The sequence below is a fragment of the Cheilinus undulatus genome, linkage group 17 (assembly GCF_018320785.1).
Source record: "Cheilinus undulatus linkage group 17, ASM1832078v1, whole genome shotgun sequence".
In the NCBI taxonomy this organism is placed as follows: domain Eukaryota; kingdom Metazoa; phylum Chordata; class Actinopteri; order Labriformes; family Labridae; genus Cheilinus; species Cheilinus undulatus.
Window position 1 is genome coordinate 40,239,667 of NC_054881.1, and position 15,659 is coordinate 40,255,325.

At 44.6% G+C, this 15,659-nt stretch overlaps 1 protein-coding gene across 1 annotated transcript in view; it reads right to left on the bottom strand.

The window, feature by feature from the left end:
- Positions 1-15,659, bottom strand: part of notch1a (notch receptor 1a) — a 32,095-nt gene that overhangs the window by 3,206 nt on the left and 13,230 nt on the right. Inside the window, exons 5-33 of the mRNA XM_041810864.1 lie at positions 15,106-15,228; positions 13,430-13,663; positions 13,189-13,344; positions 12,920-13,105; positions 12,704-12,817; positions 12,039-12,152; positions 11,715-11,948; positions 11,520-11,630; positions 9,337-9,529; positions 8,989-9,134; positions 8,385-8,498; positions 7,223-7,342; positions 6,959-7,111; positions 6,639-6,867; positions 6,350-6,551; positions 6,086-6,239; positions 5,795-5,979; positions 5,012-5,144; positions 4,673-4,930; positions 4,458-4,570; positions 3,798-4,369; positions 3,269-3,709; positions 3,015-3,160; positions 2,712-2,925; positions 2,496-2,580; positions 2,240-2,402; positions 1,811-2,109; positions 1,555-1,702; positions 1,361-1,458 (exon numbers count right to left, since the gene is read on the bottom strand). Of these exons, the coding sequence (XP_041666798.1) occupies positions 1,361-1,458; positions 1,555-1,702; positions 1,811-2,109; positions 2,240-2,402; positions 2,496-2,580; positions 2,712-2,925; positions 3,015-3,160; positions 3,269-3,709; positions 3,798-4,369; positions 4,458-4,570; positions 4,673-4,930; positions 5,012-5,144; positions 5,795-5,979; positions 6,086-6,239; positions 6,350-6,551; positions 6,639-6,867; positions 6,959-7,111; positions 7,223-7,342; positions 8,385-8,498; positions 8,989-9,134; positions 9,337-9,529; positions 11,520-11,630; positions 11,715-11,948; positions 12,039-12,152; positions 12,704-12,817; positions 12,920-13,105; positions 13,189-13,344; positions 13,430-13,663; positions 15,106-15,228 (5,438 nt within the window). The remainder of the gene's footprint in view (positions 1-1,360; positions 1,459-1,554; positions 1,703-1,810; positions 2,110-2,239; positions 2,403-2,495; positions 2,581-2,711; positions 2,926-3,014; positions 3,161-3,268; positions 3,710-3,797; positions 4,370-4,457; positions 4,571-4,672; positions 4,931-5,011; positions 5,145-5,794; positions 5,980-6,085; positions 6,240-6,349; positions 6,552-6,638; positions 6,868-6,958; positions 7,112-7,222; positions 7,343-8,384; positions 8,499-8,988; positions 9,135-9,336; positions 9,530-11,519; positions 11,631-11,714; positions 11,949-12,038; positions 12,153-12,703; positions 12,818-12,919; positions 13,106-13,188; positions 13,345-13,429; positions 13,664-15,105; positions 15,229-15,659) is intronic.

Below are 15,659 nucleotides of genomic sequence, written 5' to 3' on the forward strand. Positions count from 1 at the left end.
AAAATGTAGCTCACACTGTAAACCTTTGCAATTCTTCTCACCACTAGGAGGTGCTATGAGCCATAAAAAATATCCCGAAATAATTCTGTGCAGGTCTGGACCCTCTTAGACACAGAACATTTCAGTCGGATTGCAGTGTGCACAGATGTGTTACGAACAAAAACAGGCAAATTTAATTTGAGGGCTTGCCATGCTGAATGATATATCATGTGACAACTGCACTGGTGATGTGCACATGTACAACAGTTAAAATAAAAAAAATCATTTTGTTGCTATTTAAAATATAATTGGTGTACATAAAAGGCAATTTATTTACCTTGACTTTTTTTAATTCTGAAAAAAATGCAATATATTTTGCCACTATTGCAAATGTCAGTTTTTTCTAATTCCATACAGCCCTATGCCATTCTATCATCAGGGTTTGTGAAGAATTTTTTTACATTTTTTGGGATTTTTACATTATAAGTTGCAGATCTGTTTTACTTTTGTGGTTTATTAAACACATGGGCAGTTATTACATTTGGGGTGTTAGTGTTAGCTAATGCTATATATTTACGCAGCTAAATTCCAACTAGGACAGTCAACATTCAGCACCAAAAAAACACCAACAGTGGTCACCAGTAGACACGCTAACTCCAGGTGTTAACAGCTGTATAGCTTACATGTTACTTTAATTATGTTCAACTGTTGAATGTACACAAAACCAGATACTACTAACTTTTCAGATTTTGCAGTTCCCAGTGGCTTTAAAAATGACTGTTAGCATGTGCATGCTATCTTGATTTAGCATGCACATGTGCAGATTTTATTATGTACTGGTTGCATTATTAATTGCACAGCACTGCCACTTTAGTTCAGTCATACATTTTTTGCACATTGCACAATCACATGCACTATACATGGCAATGTACAGTATATGTCTGTCCCTCATGTACATTTTTAAATGATATGTGTGTGTGGTTTTGTTTGCCTGTGTATGCAAGTGTCTGTGATGATAAAGGTATGCATGTATGTGTTGATGTGGTTATGCATGTTTTAGTTTTTCACTTAGTTTTTGCCCCAGATTAGCTATTCAGCTGATTTTAGTATGCATTTAGTTGATTTTATCGGGACCTCAGCACTCAGTTTCAGTCCTTCTCATGTAATCACATGAATCCTTGAGTTGTAAAAATGAGAGCTTGACAACAAAGCTTTTAAATCCAGAGAAACTTACAGACTATTTAATGAAAGTATGTCAAATTTTAATAGTTCTTTATAATGTTCATAAGACCTTCTACTGCAAGTAGGGAAAAAATCATGGGTTCAGCTTTAGGTTTGGCTTAGATATTTAACACAAAAAATCCCACTGCATTTCACATACCTTGTTATCTTGCATATCTTTGTTGGCACCATTCTTCAGCAGCACCACTGCAGCCTCTACGTTGTTTACAGCTGCGGCCCAGTGAAGAGCAGATTTACCTGCAGAGATAGTGAGGAAGGAGAGGGTTCAGTATCAAAACAAAATCGGCACACTAAGGGATCTTTATGGAAGAATACTGAAAAAAAATCATCTACCAGAATCATCGGTGGCATTAGCATTAGCATGGCAGTTGATAAGCTCCTCCACCATGCCGTCTACAGCCAGTCGGGCCGCCAGTATCAGCGGTGTCGTTCCGTCATGCATTCGGGCATCAAGATCAGTAGCACGGTTTCGGATTAAAATCTGAAAAGACAAACTCTTCTTTACTAAGGTACTTTAAAGATGCTGGGAAACATTTGACAGGAATCAAAACTAAGAGAGCCAAAGGACTCCTGTTGAAGCAGAACTTACCTGGAACACTCCCTGGGCATCTGCAGCCACAGCAGCATGAAGTGGGGTGCGGCCCATGTTGTCTTGAACGTTGGCATCGGCGCTGGACTCCAGCAGGCGTTTGGCGGCATCAGAGCGGGCGTACCGAGCAGCCAGGTGGAGGGCGGTCTCACCTGTGCGATCAGTCTGGTTGTGAAGGTTGGCTCCTTGATAGATGAAATCAGAGATGATTTCTGCAGAGGGATCCTCTTCCTCTTCACTGTTACCGGTCTCCAGACCTCCACCACTGCAGGAGGCGATCATCAGGGGAGTGAAACCATCTGAAAGAGGATGTGAGATGATTACATAAACAACCAGTCATGTGTTGGTCATTATTTTCCCAGATGAGATCTTTCACGGGTTGTTGTTTTGAAATATTTATTGAAACCATCAAATAAGATGTTTTCAAACCTGGTCCTCTGACGTTGACATCCATACAGTCGTTCTCGATCTCTCCCTGAGGAGGGGTGGGAGCGATGGACGCAATACGCAAATCAGCTGCATCTAGATGCTGCTGTGTCCATTTTCTGTGGTCTGTGTGGTCACTCAGATCCAACATGGCCTGTTCTTCAAACTGAAAAGACACCAAATTATCTCAACATCAGAATCAGGACAATAAAAAAGCAGTTGGAAATACAGCTTATCAAAAATGTACTTTGCGTCTTACCCTGAAGCGCCTGCATTCTGGATCCTCTTCATCCCATTCATTCTGATTGTCATCCATAAGATTAATGTCTGAGTTTTTCATAGGCCTGTTAAAGAGATGAGACACGTTAAGAATAAATACAAAATATGAACTAAAGAGACCATGATCAAGTGTGCTGCAGCCAGGCAATGCTTAGGAATAGAGGCCTGCTGCAGGTATACAAAGAAGCTCACTTACTTAAGTCCAACAGAATCCTCTCCCAGTGGCTCTCGTCGTTTCTTCTTGCTGGGCTCTGACACTTTGAATCCCTCAGGGAACCAAAGCTGGCCATGCTCTCGACGCCTCTTACGAGAAACAAGAACACCAAGGCAGACAAAACCCAAAGCAGCCAAGCCAAAGAAGACAACGTACATGGGGTAGAGCTCTGGACCAGAAGGGGTAGGTCTCACACCTTGAAGGATGAGAAAAATCATCATGTGTTACTTAGGATGGTGCTAATTTTGGATGTGCTTAAGAAAGGGTGGGGGGTAGGTGACTTACTGGTGACAGCTTCAATATAGGGAACATTGAGATTCCCGCTAGATGCCAGTGCTCCAAGGAATGCGGCTACATCCGTGGCACTCTGGAAGCATTCACTTGATTGCTGGTAGCATTGACGGTTGTCAATCTCCAGGTACACAACAGACCTATGAGCAAAGAACAGATTGTTACATTAGTATTTGGCACATCTCCAGTCAATAGTCATGTTGATTAATATAATCTGGTTATATTATGTTCTCCACAGTAGAGTTTACCCTTTGACTTGCAAGGGATCTAATTCCCTGCGTTTCCGAGGGCTGACCATGGCAGACACGCTTTCCTTCATTTGACCCAAAACATTAGCGGGCACGGACGCCCACTCAGGCCAGCCTTCTGCAGAACGCTTCAGGACGTTGTGTTTAACAAGGTCCTGTTCATTGCCGTAGTAAGGAAAGATCATTGGTTCTCCTTTGGCATCGCGGCGGAACACGACGTTTGTGTGCAGAACGCTGCTGAGCTCTCTGAGGAACGTTGAAGAGCGGTTTTTGAGCTGTTCTGGAGGGATGTGGACAACCAACACTAAGTGACCATCTGCCAGCTTCTCTGGCATATTATTGGCACAGTCCAGGCCATCCCATTCGCATTCTGCGTTGTTGCAGCCTTGGTCACAGTGACCGTCTGCATAGTGATCTTTGCAGTACTGGTCATAGAGCGGGCTGGAATGAAGACAAGAGCTTGGGTTAGTACTGTTATCTGCATTTCAACATGAAGCCTACAAGAGTTTTCCCTGAATTTAGGACTTACTTGCATTGGCCTTCCTGGCCCTGGCAATCAAAGCCATCATACAGACATCCAGGGCTGTTGCACTGGCCATCACACTTCCCATCATTGAAGTAGCGCCAACACTGCAAAGCTGCAGAGCAGTTTTGCCAAGGATCGTCGAAATTAAGCGAGCAGTCTCCCCCATCCCAGCCGCAGGCATGGTTGTTGCACAGGGAGTCACAGATATGGTTCCCTGCCCACTCGTCGCACTGAGGAATCCCGCAGCTCACCTCAACTTTCGGAGGCGGGGTGATGTCCCGACCAAAGCCTCCCACAAAGGAATAGTCAAGGATGTGGCAAAGCAGGCCGTTGAAATTGCTGGGACAGCTGCACTGGAAGAATGGCACTTCTGGGGTGATCTGGCATGTTCCACCATTGTAGCAGGGGTTTGAGATGCAGAGGCTGTCAGTGGGAGTCTGGCACTCAGGCCCAGTGAAGGTTGATGGACACAGGCAGCGTGGGCCAAGGTGACCTGACACACAGGTACCTCCGTTCCTGCAATTCAAACTCCCACAGGAGCGAGAGTCATACTCGCAAGAGGAACCAGTGAAGCCCTGAGGAGACAGAAATCGACAAAGGTTAAGATTATTGTGCTATACTGGAAAAAGAGGGCATGTAGAATTATGTTTTAAAAGGACTCACAGGTGGGCATTTGCAGATGAAACCATGAGGTGTGTTACTGGCAACAGCACATGTTCCTCCATTCCTGCAGGGCCTTCCTTTACAGCCATCAAACACTTTGTCACAACGCTGACCTGATGACAGAAAAAAAAACTTGTCACCAACTGTACACGATTAAGCTACTTGAAAAGGGAATGCTTCATTCTCTTTAAGTGCTACTAGATGCACATCAGTACCTGTATATCCAGTGCGACATTCACAGCGGTAGCTATTGGTGAGCTGAATGCAGTTATACGAGCCTCTTGGGTCACATGGATCCGACAGACACTCGTTGACATCCCCCTCACAGCGCTCGCCTACGTAGCCTGGGGGGCAGACGCACTGGTATCCTCCTACGCGGTCCACACACCTGCCGTTGTTGAAGCACTTTGGCTCGTTTGTCAGGGGGTCAGTGGAAGGGGTGCAGTCATCCAAATTAATCTCACAGTGCACGCCTGCAGAAGCAAGGACAAGTTCAGTTGGACAATTTCCAAAATTTTGAAGGCATATGTGAATGTGTAAGTTCAGGTATTTACCTTGTGTTCCTCTGGGGCAGGAGCACTTGTATGTGTTGATGAGGTCGATGCAGGTTCCTCCGTTCTGACAAGGCTGTGACTGACATTCGTTGATCTCTTTGGAGCAGTTTACACCATGGTAGCCAGGGACACACTAACCAAGGAAGAAATGAGAATAAGAATTATTTGAAGGTATTATGTCATGATCACAGCTTTAACAGCGTTGTCAGCTAATCTCTTGTAATGGTATTGTTAATTTCACGGTGACAGAAGCATCTCACCAGCTCAGCGAAAGTTCAAGCAGGAAGGCCTGCTCTCATCCCAATCTTGTAATCAGCCTATTATGGGTGCTTACTCTCTTAACTACTCAGCTAATCAGATTCTACTACAACCTCATTTCACCAATCATCATGCACCTGTCATATTTAAAATTTCTCTTTCACAGTCAGCCTGTCGTTTCAGTGTGGATGCTGCAACCCTCCTCCACCCCAGCTGCCTCCATTCAGTTCATCAGCGTCTAGTCCAGACCTTCTGCTCATCTCCCTGCGTACATCAGTCTCCTCTGCCAAGCTACCTCATTGGCTCCCAATGAGGCTCACACAATAAATTATTCCTATAAAGCCTCTCCTTATTAAACTACAGTTACCACTGGCCCTTGCTTACCCATCATCCTTTGTGCTCCTCTTGCTGGCTTGATCAAACAGTGCCAACTGACGTGGACTTTTTACCACGTTATTATTGTACCATGAGATTTTGGTACCCTGACATCCCCACCTGAAGATCAAACGTGTGAGATTGACCTACCTCACAGCTGTAGCCTCCCAGATAATCAGTGCAGACAGCTCCGTTTTGGCAAGGATTTGGTGAGCACTCATCCACTTGATCCTGGCAGTAACTCCCAGTGTAGCCGGCCTGGCAGCGGCAGTAATGTGTGTTTCCAGCATCCAAACACTGGCCTGAGTTCCTGCACAGGTGAGCCACCTCCACACCTGGAATTGACAACAAAGGAGTTACAAAATGAGCAAACACCATGGGCTTTTCAAGTTTGAGTTGAAATAAAAAAAGGTCCATTATGCTATTGGCTGGTGTTTGTACCTTGACGTTTGGCTGCAACCTCACAAGACACACTGGGGATGTCACAGTAAAGTCCGGTCCATCCGGTCTGACATTGGCAGGTGTAAGATGCTCCCTGCTGCCAGCATGAGCCTCCATTTTTACAAGGGGATGAATCACACCAGCGCACAAGATTCTAAAGGGAAACAGAATGAAAACACTTGAATATAACAATAAATAAGGGTAAAATGCATGACACCAACTTTTACGAGGCACATCTGTATGAAAAAGAGGATTTCAATTTACCTGACAGTTGACTCCAGTGTAGCCAAGAGGACAGGTGCACTTGTATGTCCCATAACTGTCAAGGCAAGAGCCTCCATTGAGGCATGGTTTTGAATCGCACTCGTTGATATCATATTGGCAGTAGCTGCCAGTGAATCCAGGCAAACACAGGCAGGTGAACGCATTGATTCCATCCACACAGGTGCCCCCATTGAAGCAAGAGCTGAAGAAAACACAGTAAAACATTATAAAGCATGCTTTTGGTTGACTTTCTTTGACTGTTATGGTACGTATTAGAGACTTTAGCTACCTGTCGGTGCAGTCGTTGGTGTTGATCTCACAGTTGATTCCACTGAAGCCAGGTGGGCAGGTGCAGGTGTAGCTGTTGACACAGTCAGTGCAGTTGGCTCCATTTCTACAAGGGTTACTCTCGCACTCGTTTATGTCCTGCTCACATCTGCCCCCGCGGAAACCAGGCAGACATGTACATGTGAAAGTGTTGATGCCATCGCGGCAAAGACCACCGTTACTGCAGGGATCTGAAACACAGAAAAGAGGAACAAAGATTACTCATAATCTCTGCAAAGGTAGACGATATACCCGCTTTCAGGGATGAGATCTGCTCCTTACTTGGTTTGCAGTCATCAGTGTCGGTCTCACACTTCTGGCCGGTGTAACCTGGCAGGCACTTGCACTGGTAGCCACCCATTGTGTTATGGCAAAGAGCACCATTACGACATGGGCTCTTAACACATTCGTTTATATCAATTTCACATGTTTGACCTTGAGGGGGAGAGAAGAAAAGTTACAGAAAAGTTAAACACAATTACCAGTGAATGTATATATCTAGCAATGGATATGCATTAAACAGAGAAGGGATTAAAGTATGGCTACCTTGCCATCCTTCAGGGCAGATGCAGGAGAAGCTCTGGTAGTCTTCTGACTCCTTACAAACTCCACCATTTTTGCAGGGTCTGGGGCTGCAGGGGGCCAGCAGAGTTTCACAGTTTTCACCTGTTGGCAGAGAAGAAAGACATCAGGGTTTACATCAGTGGTTATCAACTGGTCTGTCAGGACCCAGAATAGGTTGGGTTTTTTTTTGCAGTGGGTCATGAATGTGTACTTGGGAAAATGAGGCCAAAAACTCTACACAATGACTGAAAGCCTTAGTAGATATGCATTCATACATTGTGTATTACTCCTTTCAACCTTTATAATAAATATATAGCCATGTTTCCTTGATATTTTAACTCACTAAACTCTTTTTTGGGGGGTAACAAGGCTGTTTCTCCATGAAAACAATCCAAAATATGCACATTATCACAGAAAAATTGAGTAAAATCTCTTTGTCCAATTGTATGTTTTGATCCACTTACACTCCTTACTCGAACATTAAACCTAAACAAATATGAGAACATGAAACTTTTTAGATGTTTGGGTTGCAATTTCTCATTAAAGAGGTTTTGGTTGTACCTGAGGCTACACCAGTTGAGAACCAATAGACTTGCATCATATTGCAAATAGACTTTATTTCATCAGTACGCAAGAGCCAAGTAAGGTACTATGTTGCTAAAACCCCTGAAAAGGTTTGATTTTCAATAGTGACATAAATCCCAGTTTCCATTCAACTTCCTTATCCATTTCCATGACGACTAAGCCAAACAGGAAGGGCCTTCCTGTTTCCTGCTATTGTGTGATCACAGACAGGAAACAGGAAGTGGGAACTGGGCTTGCAGCAGGCTCCAGTTCTCCTGCCTATATTAGCCTTTTGTGGCATGTTATTCCAAAACACACATGCACATGCACGTATGCTGTTATTCCTGCAGAGCAGGCCGGCTGATCTTTCCACACTGGGATGCCAAAAGCAGACATCCCTGCTAGTAGTCGATCGGTGATGTTTTCTTAAACAACACAAAACAGGACAGGATAAGCCTTCTGCGTGGAGCCTGGAAGATTGTCTTCACATTTTCAGATATGTGCAAACAGCTGAGTAAGCAGCAAACAGCCCAGGGAGTAGTCTGATCCCGTGGATGAAAGAAGCAGCTACATGTCATACCAGTGTAGGGCAGCAAACAGTTGCACTTGTATCCGGCCACATCGTCGATGCACGTGCCCTGGTTGAGGCAGGGGTTGGAGGCACACTCGTTGATGTTAGTTTGGCAGTTAGGTCCTACAGTGGCGGGATTAGAGAACACACTGGGGTTAGGCACAGGCTAACAATGCACACTCACTCTTAAGATAAATTTTCACCAAATGGTCCAGTATTTGTGTTTCCACAGCCAAAGGTTAGGAAACGCACCAAAAAAACAATCCTGAACTTTCTGACTATTGTAGTCTGTTGGGATACCAGGGACACCTATCTGACCCTAAAAGGTGGAGCCCAAAAGGTGAAGCTACATGCCAAGGGGAAAAACACAAACTGTTGGCCGTCCTCTGCAGTTGCACTTTGTTTACTGTCACTTTCTTCATTCTTTCTGTATGCACCTATCGTCATTTGGCTTATACCCACCCCCACCAAGTAAGACATGGAAGCGCATGCAAGATTAGGGTTTAACCTACCAAACCATACCAAACTGTGCTCAAACAAACTGGACCAATTGGTGGAAATGTACCATTAATGAGCACTAGCAGAAAATTCGCAAAAAAAACTTATAACTGACCTGTGAAGCCGACTCTGCATGTGCAGTGGTATCCGCTGGTCATGTCCTTGCAGGTTCCTCCATTCATGCATGGGTTGGACTCGCACTCATTGTTGTTAATGTCACAGTTTGGACCGCTCCAGCCAGAGTCACAGGTACATTTATAGCTTTAATACACAAGAGAAAAAGGGTTAGATCATTGCTTTTGTATTTGTATTTGTATTAAGGGGTGCTTCTCTAAGCATCTAATGATTCCATGTTTAATAACTTCAGCCAGTTCAGTCATAATTACTTCTTAACCGTAGCCCTTTTCACATTGTATACTCCTTAATCATACTGCTTTTAAGCTCAAAATGGGTCTTTGCTCACCCATTAATGAGGTCCTGGCATCGGCCGTGGATGCAGGGGTTACTTCCACACTCATCCACCTGAGACAGACAGGTAGCGTCATTGTAGCCTTCTGGGCACAGGCAGGTGAAGCTGTTGATGCCATCCACACATGTGCCCCCATTGTGACACGGGTTGATGGCACAGTCATCGATGTTGATGTTACACATTGCTCCTAAAAGACAAAGATGTATGGTTTTAGTATGATCTGGTCTATTAAATAGATTCTACTTTTTTACTTTAATTTTCAAAAAATATATTTTCATCAACTTTTATGATGGCAGACAAATACCTTCAAATATTGTAGATTAACCTGGCTGGCACATATCAAACCAGTTGTTAAAACTCTAGTTTGAAGTCAAATAGACAAAGCCCATAAAAAGTATTTACCCCCTTGGATGTTTTACCCTTTTATTGCCTTTGTGAGCTTTCCTGGGCCAGCTGCTGAGAAGCAGCAGTGTTTGGTGTCTTCTCTGACAGCCAAAAAGCAGCATTTTTGTCTCATCAGACCTCCTTCAGAGTAGTCATAGGTGTCTTGGTGGCCTCTCTCACTAGTCTCCTTCTTGCACGTTCACTAAGCATGTGAGGATGGCCTGATCTAGGCAGATTTACACATGTGCCGTATTCCTTCCATTTCTAGATGATGGACTGAACTGATCTCTTGAGGATGTTCAGTGCTTTGGAAATGTCTCCATTCCCTGACTTTTAATTTTCAATCATATTTTCCCTGGGTTGCTTGGAGGTCTTTTTTGTCTTCATGGTGTAATGGTAGCCAGGAATACTGATTAACCAGTGACTGGACCCTTTAGACAAAGGTGTTCATTAATCCCGAAGGAAATTCAACATTAACTACACTCAAGTTTTTATACTGACCATTTATAAAATCAATAAAAGGGGAACACATCCAAGGGGGTCTATACTTTTTATAGGGACTCTGGATACAACTTGTAACCCTAAGTAGCTAACCCACTAACCAATGAGCTTCCATTGAGCCCCCCTGCAGCAAATATCTTGAGTGAAAGATGTGAATTGAAAAATAACATCACTGGCCATTTTGAAAGCTCCACAGCTGGAGGCTCGGCTCTCCGGTGTGGTATTCTCTGAACCTTTTCAAGCTGCTAGCTGAGGTGCACTGTGCGGCTTTGCTACAATAGAGCAAGCTAACACTAAAGACTCCCTGAACATTCAACAGGCAGAAGCTGAAGCAGGCCTAGTGTGTGCCTAGCCTGGCGGCCCCTGGAGGCCCCTTTGCTTCTCCTCCATTGATTGAAAGGGGCCCTTTTGAATAGGCAGAAGGAGGGTTTCAGCTGGATCTGTGAGGGGGAGGTGCTGCCAGGAGATGGCTGCAGCTACTCTCCCTATTCACTCACACACTCACCACCCCCCCGCCATCCAGGGGCTGTTTACAGGGACAGAAGGCCAGACCATTTTCACACACAGCCGAGTAACAATTAAACCCCCCTCTGATTCCCCTACCCAGCCCCCTCCTCCTCCTTTGCTCTTCATCAATCAGGAGGGGAGGTCCCAACTGCCTGATCTTCAGTTACAATAGTCCTCTGTCCCTGTGTGTCTCAGTCCCGCCATGCCCTCCACACTCACCCCGTCAGCACAAAAAGATGGAGGGGACGAAGAGGAGGAGGGATGCACAGAAGCCTGCACACACACTTGTCCTTCCCTGCCCTCTTTCTCGCATAATCACACAGCCACTACCGGTCGGAACCGGCTCGGTTTGGCCACGAAAGGAGGAAGATTAGAGCGGTACACTTGTTTGGGTACAGGTTTATTTACTTACATTCTAGTAGGTAACAGGTGGATAAGAGTCGGAGAAGGAAATCAGGTGAGATATTTAGGGGATTGGACGTGGAGTTTGACACTAATAAACAGCAGCTATGCGATTAAAGGCCAGGCTCTTGTCCTTTTAAAGTATCACCTTTCAGACTCATACAAGCTCAGCCTTTTCAGACTGCAAACAAAGTTAGCGCTTTGTGTGTGTATCAGGTTGGGGGCTGTGTTCCTTTTTTCTACCCCCGCATCCCCTCTTAGCGCACAGGCAATCCAACACCATTGTTTCACAGGAGCGGACCCGCCAGCCACCTGTCCTACCTGCCCCTCCCAAAGCTCAAGGGACCAACCCCCTACACCTGTAAGCTCCACCCAGCACTCACCTGTGTAGCCCGGCTCGCATGCACACTCATAGCCGTTGATTTTGTCGATGCACCTCCCGTAGTCGCAGGGTTTGCTCTTGCAGTCATCCAGGTTTACCTCACAGTTAAAACCTGTGAATCAGTAGCACAATTAAGCAGGTGATATTTTAACATTTTAATGAAAGTGTGGCCAGAGCTAGGGGTTTTAAATCATACCTGCTGTTCCTTTAGGGCAGGTGCAAATATATGAGTTCTCCCTGTCCTGGCAGGTGCCACCATTCTTGCAGGGCTGGCTCAGACACTCATTGATGTTGGTCTCACACAAGCGGCCAGTAAAACCAGGGCGACAGTAGCAAGTAAAGGAGGCCAGGCCATCCTTACAGGTGCCATAGTGGCAGGGGTCTGAGTAGCACTCATTGATGTCTGTCTCACAGTGCTGACCAGTGTAGCCTAGAAAAAAAAAAATCAAAGTAAATAATTCATAAAATGCTGAGATATTTTTGATTAAATAGTGGGAAAAATTAAAGTTGTGTGGTTTACCTTCAGCACATTCACAGGTATATTTGTTTGGACCGTCTGTACACTTAGCTCCATTCTTGCATGGAGTGCTGGCACACTCATCAATATCCACCTGACAGAGATTCCCAGCAAAGCCTGCACATGCATCAGGAAAAATGAAGCTTTTTACTTTTCTTTATTTAGGCTACAGTGTGCATAAAGGAGGACAGAATGCCTGATTTGCATTTGAAGTAGGTCTACAGGGCACCGAAACTCCTAACGAACCATTCCACAACACTCCTTCCTCCACCACCCCCTCCCCCTTTCTCCACTCTCACTGTGCGGTGAAATCTTTCTTTCAAACCACAACACAATAGATTCCAGCTTACCGGCCATAAACCAATCCCTGCCCCCTAATTTTGGCGCTAAGCTCTTACTCAAACTCCCATGCCCGCCAAATATGCTAATGCTCCCACGACCTGATCCACCCTGCCCTCTTCACCCTGAAACCTTTCAGTGACACTATTAGAAGCTGTAAATCATTCACTTTCAATCTGGCTGCCATGTTTGGCGTGCTACACTTATTGACGGCTAAGTTAATGATCCACTCTTTTACAGCCCTTTGGCTGCCCCATCGGAACAAAAAAGGGTTAAAAGAGACTAAAGAATCTCTTCTCTTCTGTTCACATTCCCTCATATTTTCTCACCTTTAGGGCACTCGCAGTGGAAGGAGTTGATCTTGTCAATGCACTTTCCATTGTTGAGGCAGGGCTGGCTGGCACACTCGTCTGTGTTGATGTGGCAGAACACACCCTCATATCCTGAAATGCCCCAGACACAAGAGTTAGGTTTTTTCCTTCCATGACCAGGGATTAAACAATGAGAGAAAATGAAAAAGATTCTTTCTCCTCCATTACTCTTACCAGGCATGCAGATGCAGTGGAACCCTCCAATCTGATCCAGGCAGGTGGCGTCATTATGGCAAGGATTGGACATGCATTCATTGACGTCCATCTCACAGCGAGGACCTTCATATCCTTGGAGACACTTGCATTTAAAAGAGCCTTTGGTGTTAAGGCAGCGTCCACCATGCTCACAAGGGTTGGCACCTGGAAAATGTAAGGACCAAGTTATAATATTGGATCATAAAGCATAAAACCAGTAGAAAGAAAGTGTTGAATTTCAAGCTTACCAAGGGCGCACTCATCAATGTCTAGATTGCAGGCTGATCCGGTGTAACCAGGGGGGCAGGTGCAGATTGCTTTCCCATTGACTGGGTTGGTGTCACAGTTGGAGCCCTTTTGGCATGGGTTGCTGATGCATGCATCATCAAGGTGGCACAGCAAACCTGCAAACACAATGAAAAGGTAAATTTATGCATTGGAAGTCTTAGTTTAGGTCTGGATGTCTGGTGAAGCTGAAGTTAGCTGTACCTGTGCGCCCATGTGGGCACTCGCAGAAGAAGGAGGCGACGCGATCATGGCAAGTAGCACCGTGGTAACAAGCGGCGCTAGCACAGTCGTCGATGTTCTCGCTGCAGTCATCTCCCGTCCATCCGTTGACACAGACGCAGTGATAGCTGCCGTGGGTGTCATGGCATGTTCCTCCGTTCTGGCATGCGTTCGGCATCAACTCGCACTCGTCCACATTTTCAGTGCAGTATTGACCTGAAACCATTGAAATGGGCAATATATGGTCACTTCAGTTGACTTCCTTTGTGGCCCCCCTGTGCCTCTCTGTAGTACCATAAAAGAAAACCTCAATCATGGTCGATAAAATTTGGCTTTTTTGACCAAAAGAAATTACAATGCACCTCTTTAATGTCAGAGTAAAAACAGATTTCTACAAAAATATGTTAAAGAAGTGAATGCATAAAAATTCACCCCATTCAAGTCAGCATGGATGCACCTTTTGCTGCAATCACAGCACTGAGTCATTATTTAACCCTCTAGCTTTACAAGCCTTCCAGGGCCAGCTGCCAAGAGGCATCCCCACAGCATGATGTTGCCACCACCGTGCTCCACAGTGGGGATGGTGTGTTTGTGGCTTATCTGATGGCCAAAAAAGCCCCATTTTGGTCTCAAAGAAAGAAAGAACTTTCTCCCACTTGACCATGTAGTCTCCTACATGACTTTTGGTGAACTCTAGTCCAGATTTAATGAGTTATCTTCAACCTCAGTTTTCTCGTTGCCCCTCTCCCATAAAGCTTTGACTGGTGAAGAACCTGGCCAACATTGGTTGATGAAGCTTGTAACTCCTTCAGGTGTCTTGGTGGCCTCTCTCACTAGTCTCAGTTCTTGCATGGTCACTCAGTTCATGAGAACAGCCTGATCTGGGCAGATGTGCCATATTCCTTACATTTCTTGATGATGGATTTAACTGAAAATGAGGGCTGTAAAGTGCTTTGGAAAATGTTTTTGTGTCCATGTGTAAAAGGGGCGCCGCTCGTGTGGCTGACCCGCAGTTCTCCCGCTCCTGTCCTCCCCCTGTTATGTGTCAATGTCTTTTTTTTTATGTTTCTTGGACGGGATGTAACTGAAAGGCAACCCCCCCCCCCCCCTGTCTTAATGGTGTAATAGTAGCCAGGAATACTGATTAATAAGTGACTGGACCTTCCAGACACATGGGATGGTCACTTTAAAGGGGATGAATATTTATGCAATCACTTATTTTATCTTACATATTTTTATTTAATTGACAATACCTTTTAGAAATCTGTTTTCACTCTGACATTAATGATGTTTTTTTTTTTTGTTTTTTTTTGGCAAAAATGCCAAATTATATTGACCATGATTGATTTATAAAATCATTAAAAGGGTTTTATACCACAACAACTTAAGACGCATTCATTGCTCTCAGGTGATCCCCATTTTACTAACTGTGAGACTACTAGCACCAAATGACTAGACCTCTGTTGCATAAGGTCAGTAATTATATTGCGCATAATTGATTTTGATTTAATTTTACTGGCATTAATAAAAAGAATTATCGATGTCCACAAACAATATTCTAGGGTTTGAATTTTTAAAAGTGTTAATTGCAGCATACTTTTTAAATTTAATTTAAAAACTAGACTAAAAGGTTAGAGATTTTGTAAACAAAAGGTTACCTGTGAAATGAGGCGGGCACTGGCAGTTGTAGGTATTCACTCCATCCACGCACACACCGCTGTTCTGGCAGTTGTGACCCGGACAGTCATCGATGTTGTGCTCACAGTGTGGCCCGTTAAATCCTGAAGAAAAAGGAAAGTCAAGATGAGAGAAGGTTAGGAGTCATAAAGATACAGAAAGAGATCAAACTGCATTTAATCTAAGTTAACACTCAAAAGCGTCTTCCTGTTGTTATCACATTGTACACTTAGGTAAAAGATAAGCTCGCCACATCCTCGTGGCAGATTGTTTTAATGCCCATAGATGACAGGCAAACTTGCCTCCTCCTTAAACATCAAAGGCATGAGTGGGTGTTTTACAGCTTTGATAGTCTGATTAAATATCAACCCGGGCTCTGCAGATGCCCGTGCGGCTCCACTATCTCGGCACATTCCAGCATGGACACCCATAAAGAGACGCACAGCAAGGGTTAAACTTTAACACACAATCGCACCATATTCATCTGCATATCTAAACAGCTTTTTCTCTGAGGTCATGCACAAGAAAGTTAGCT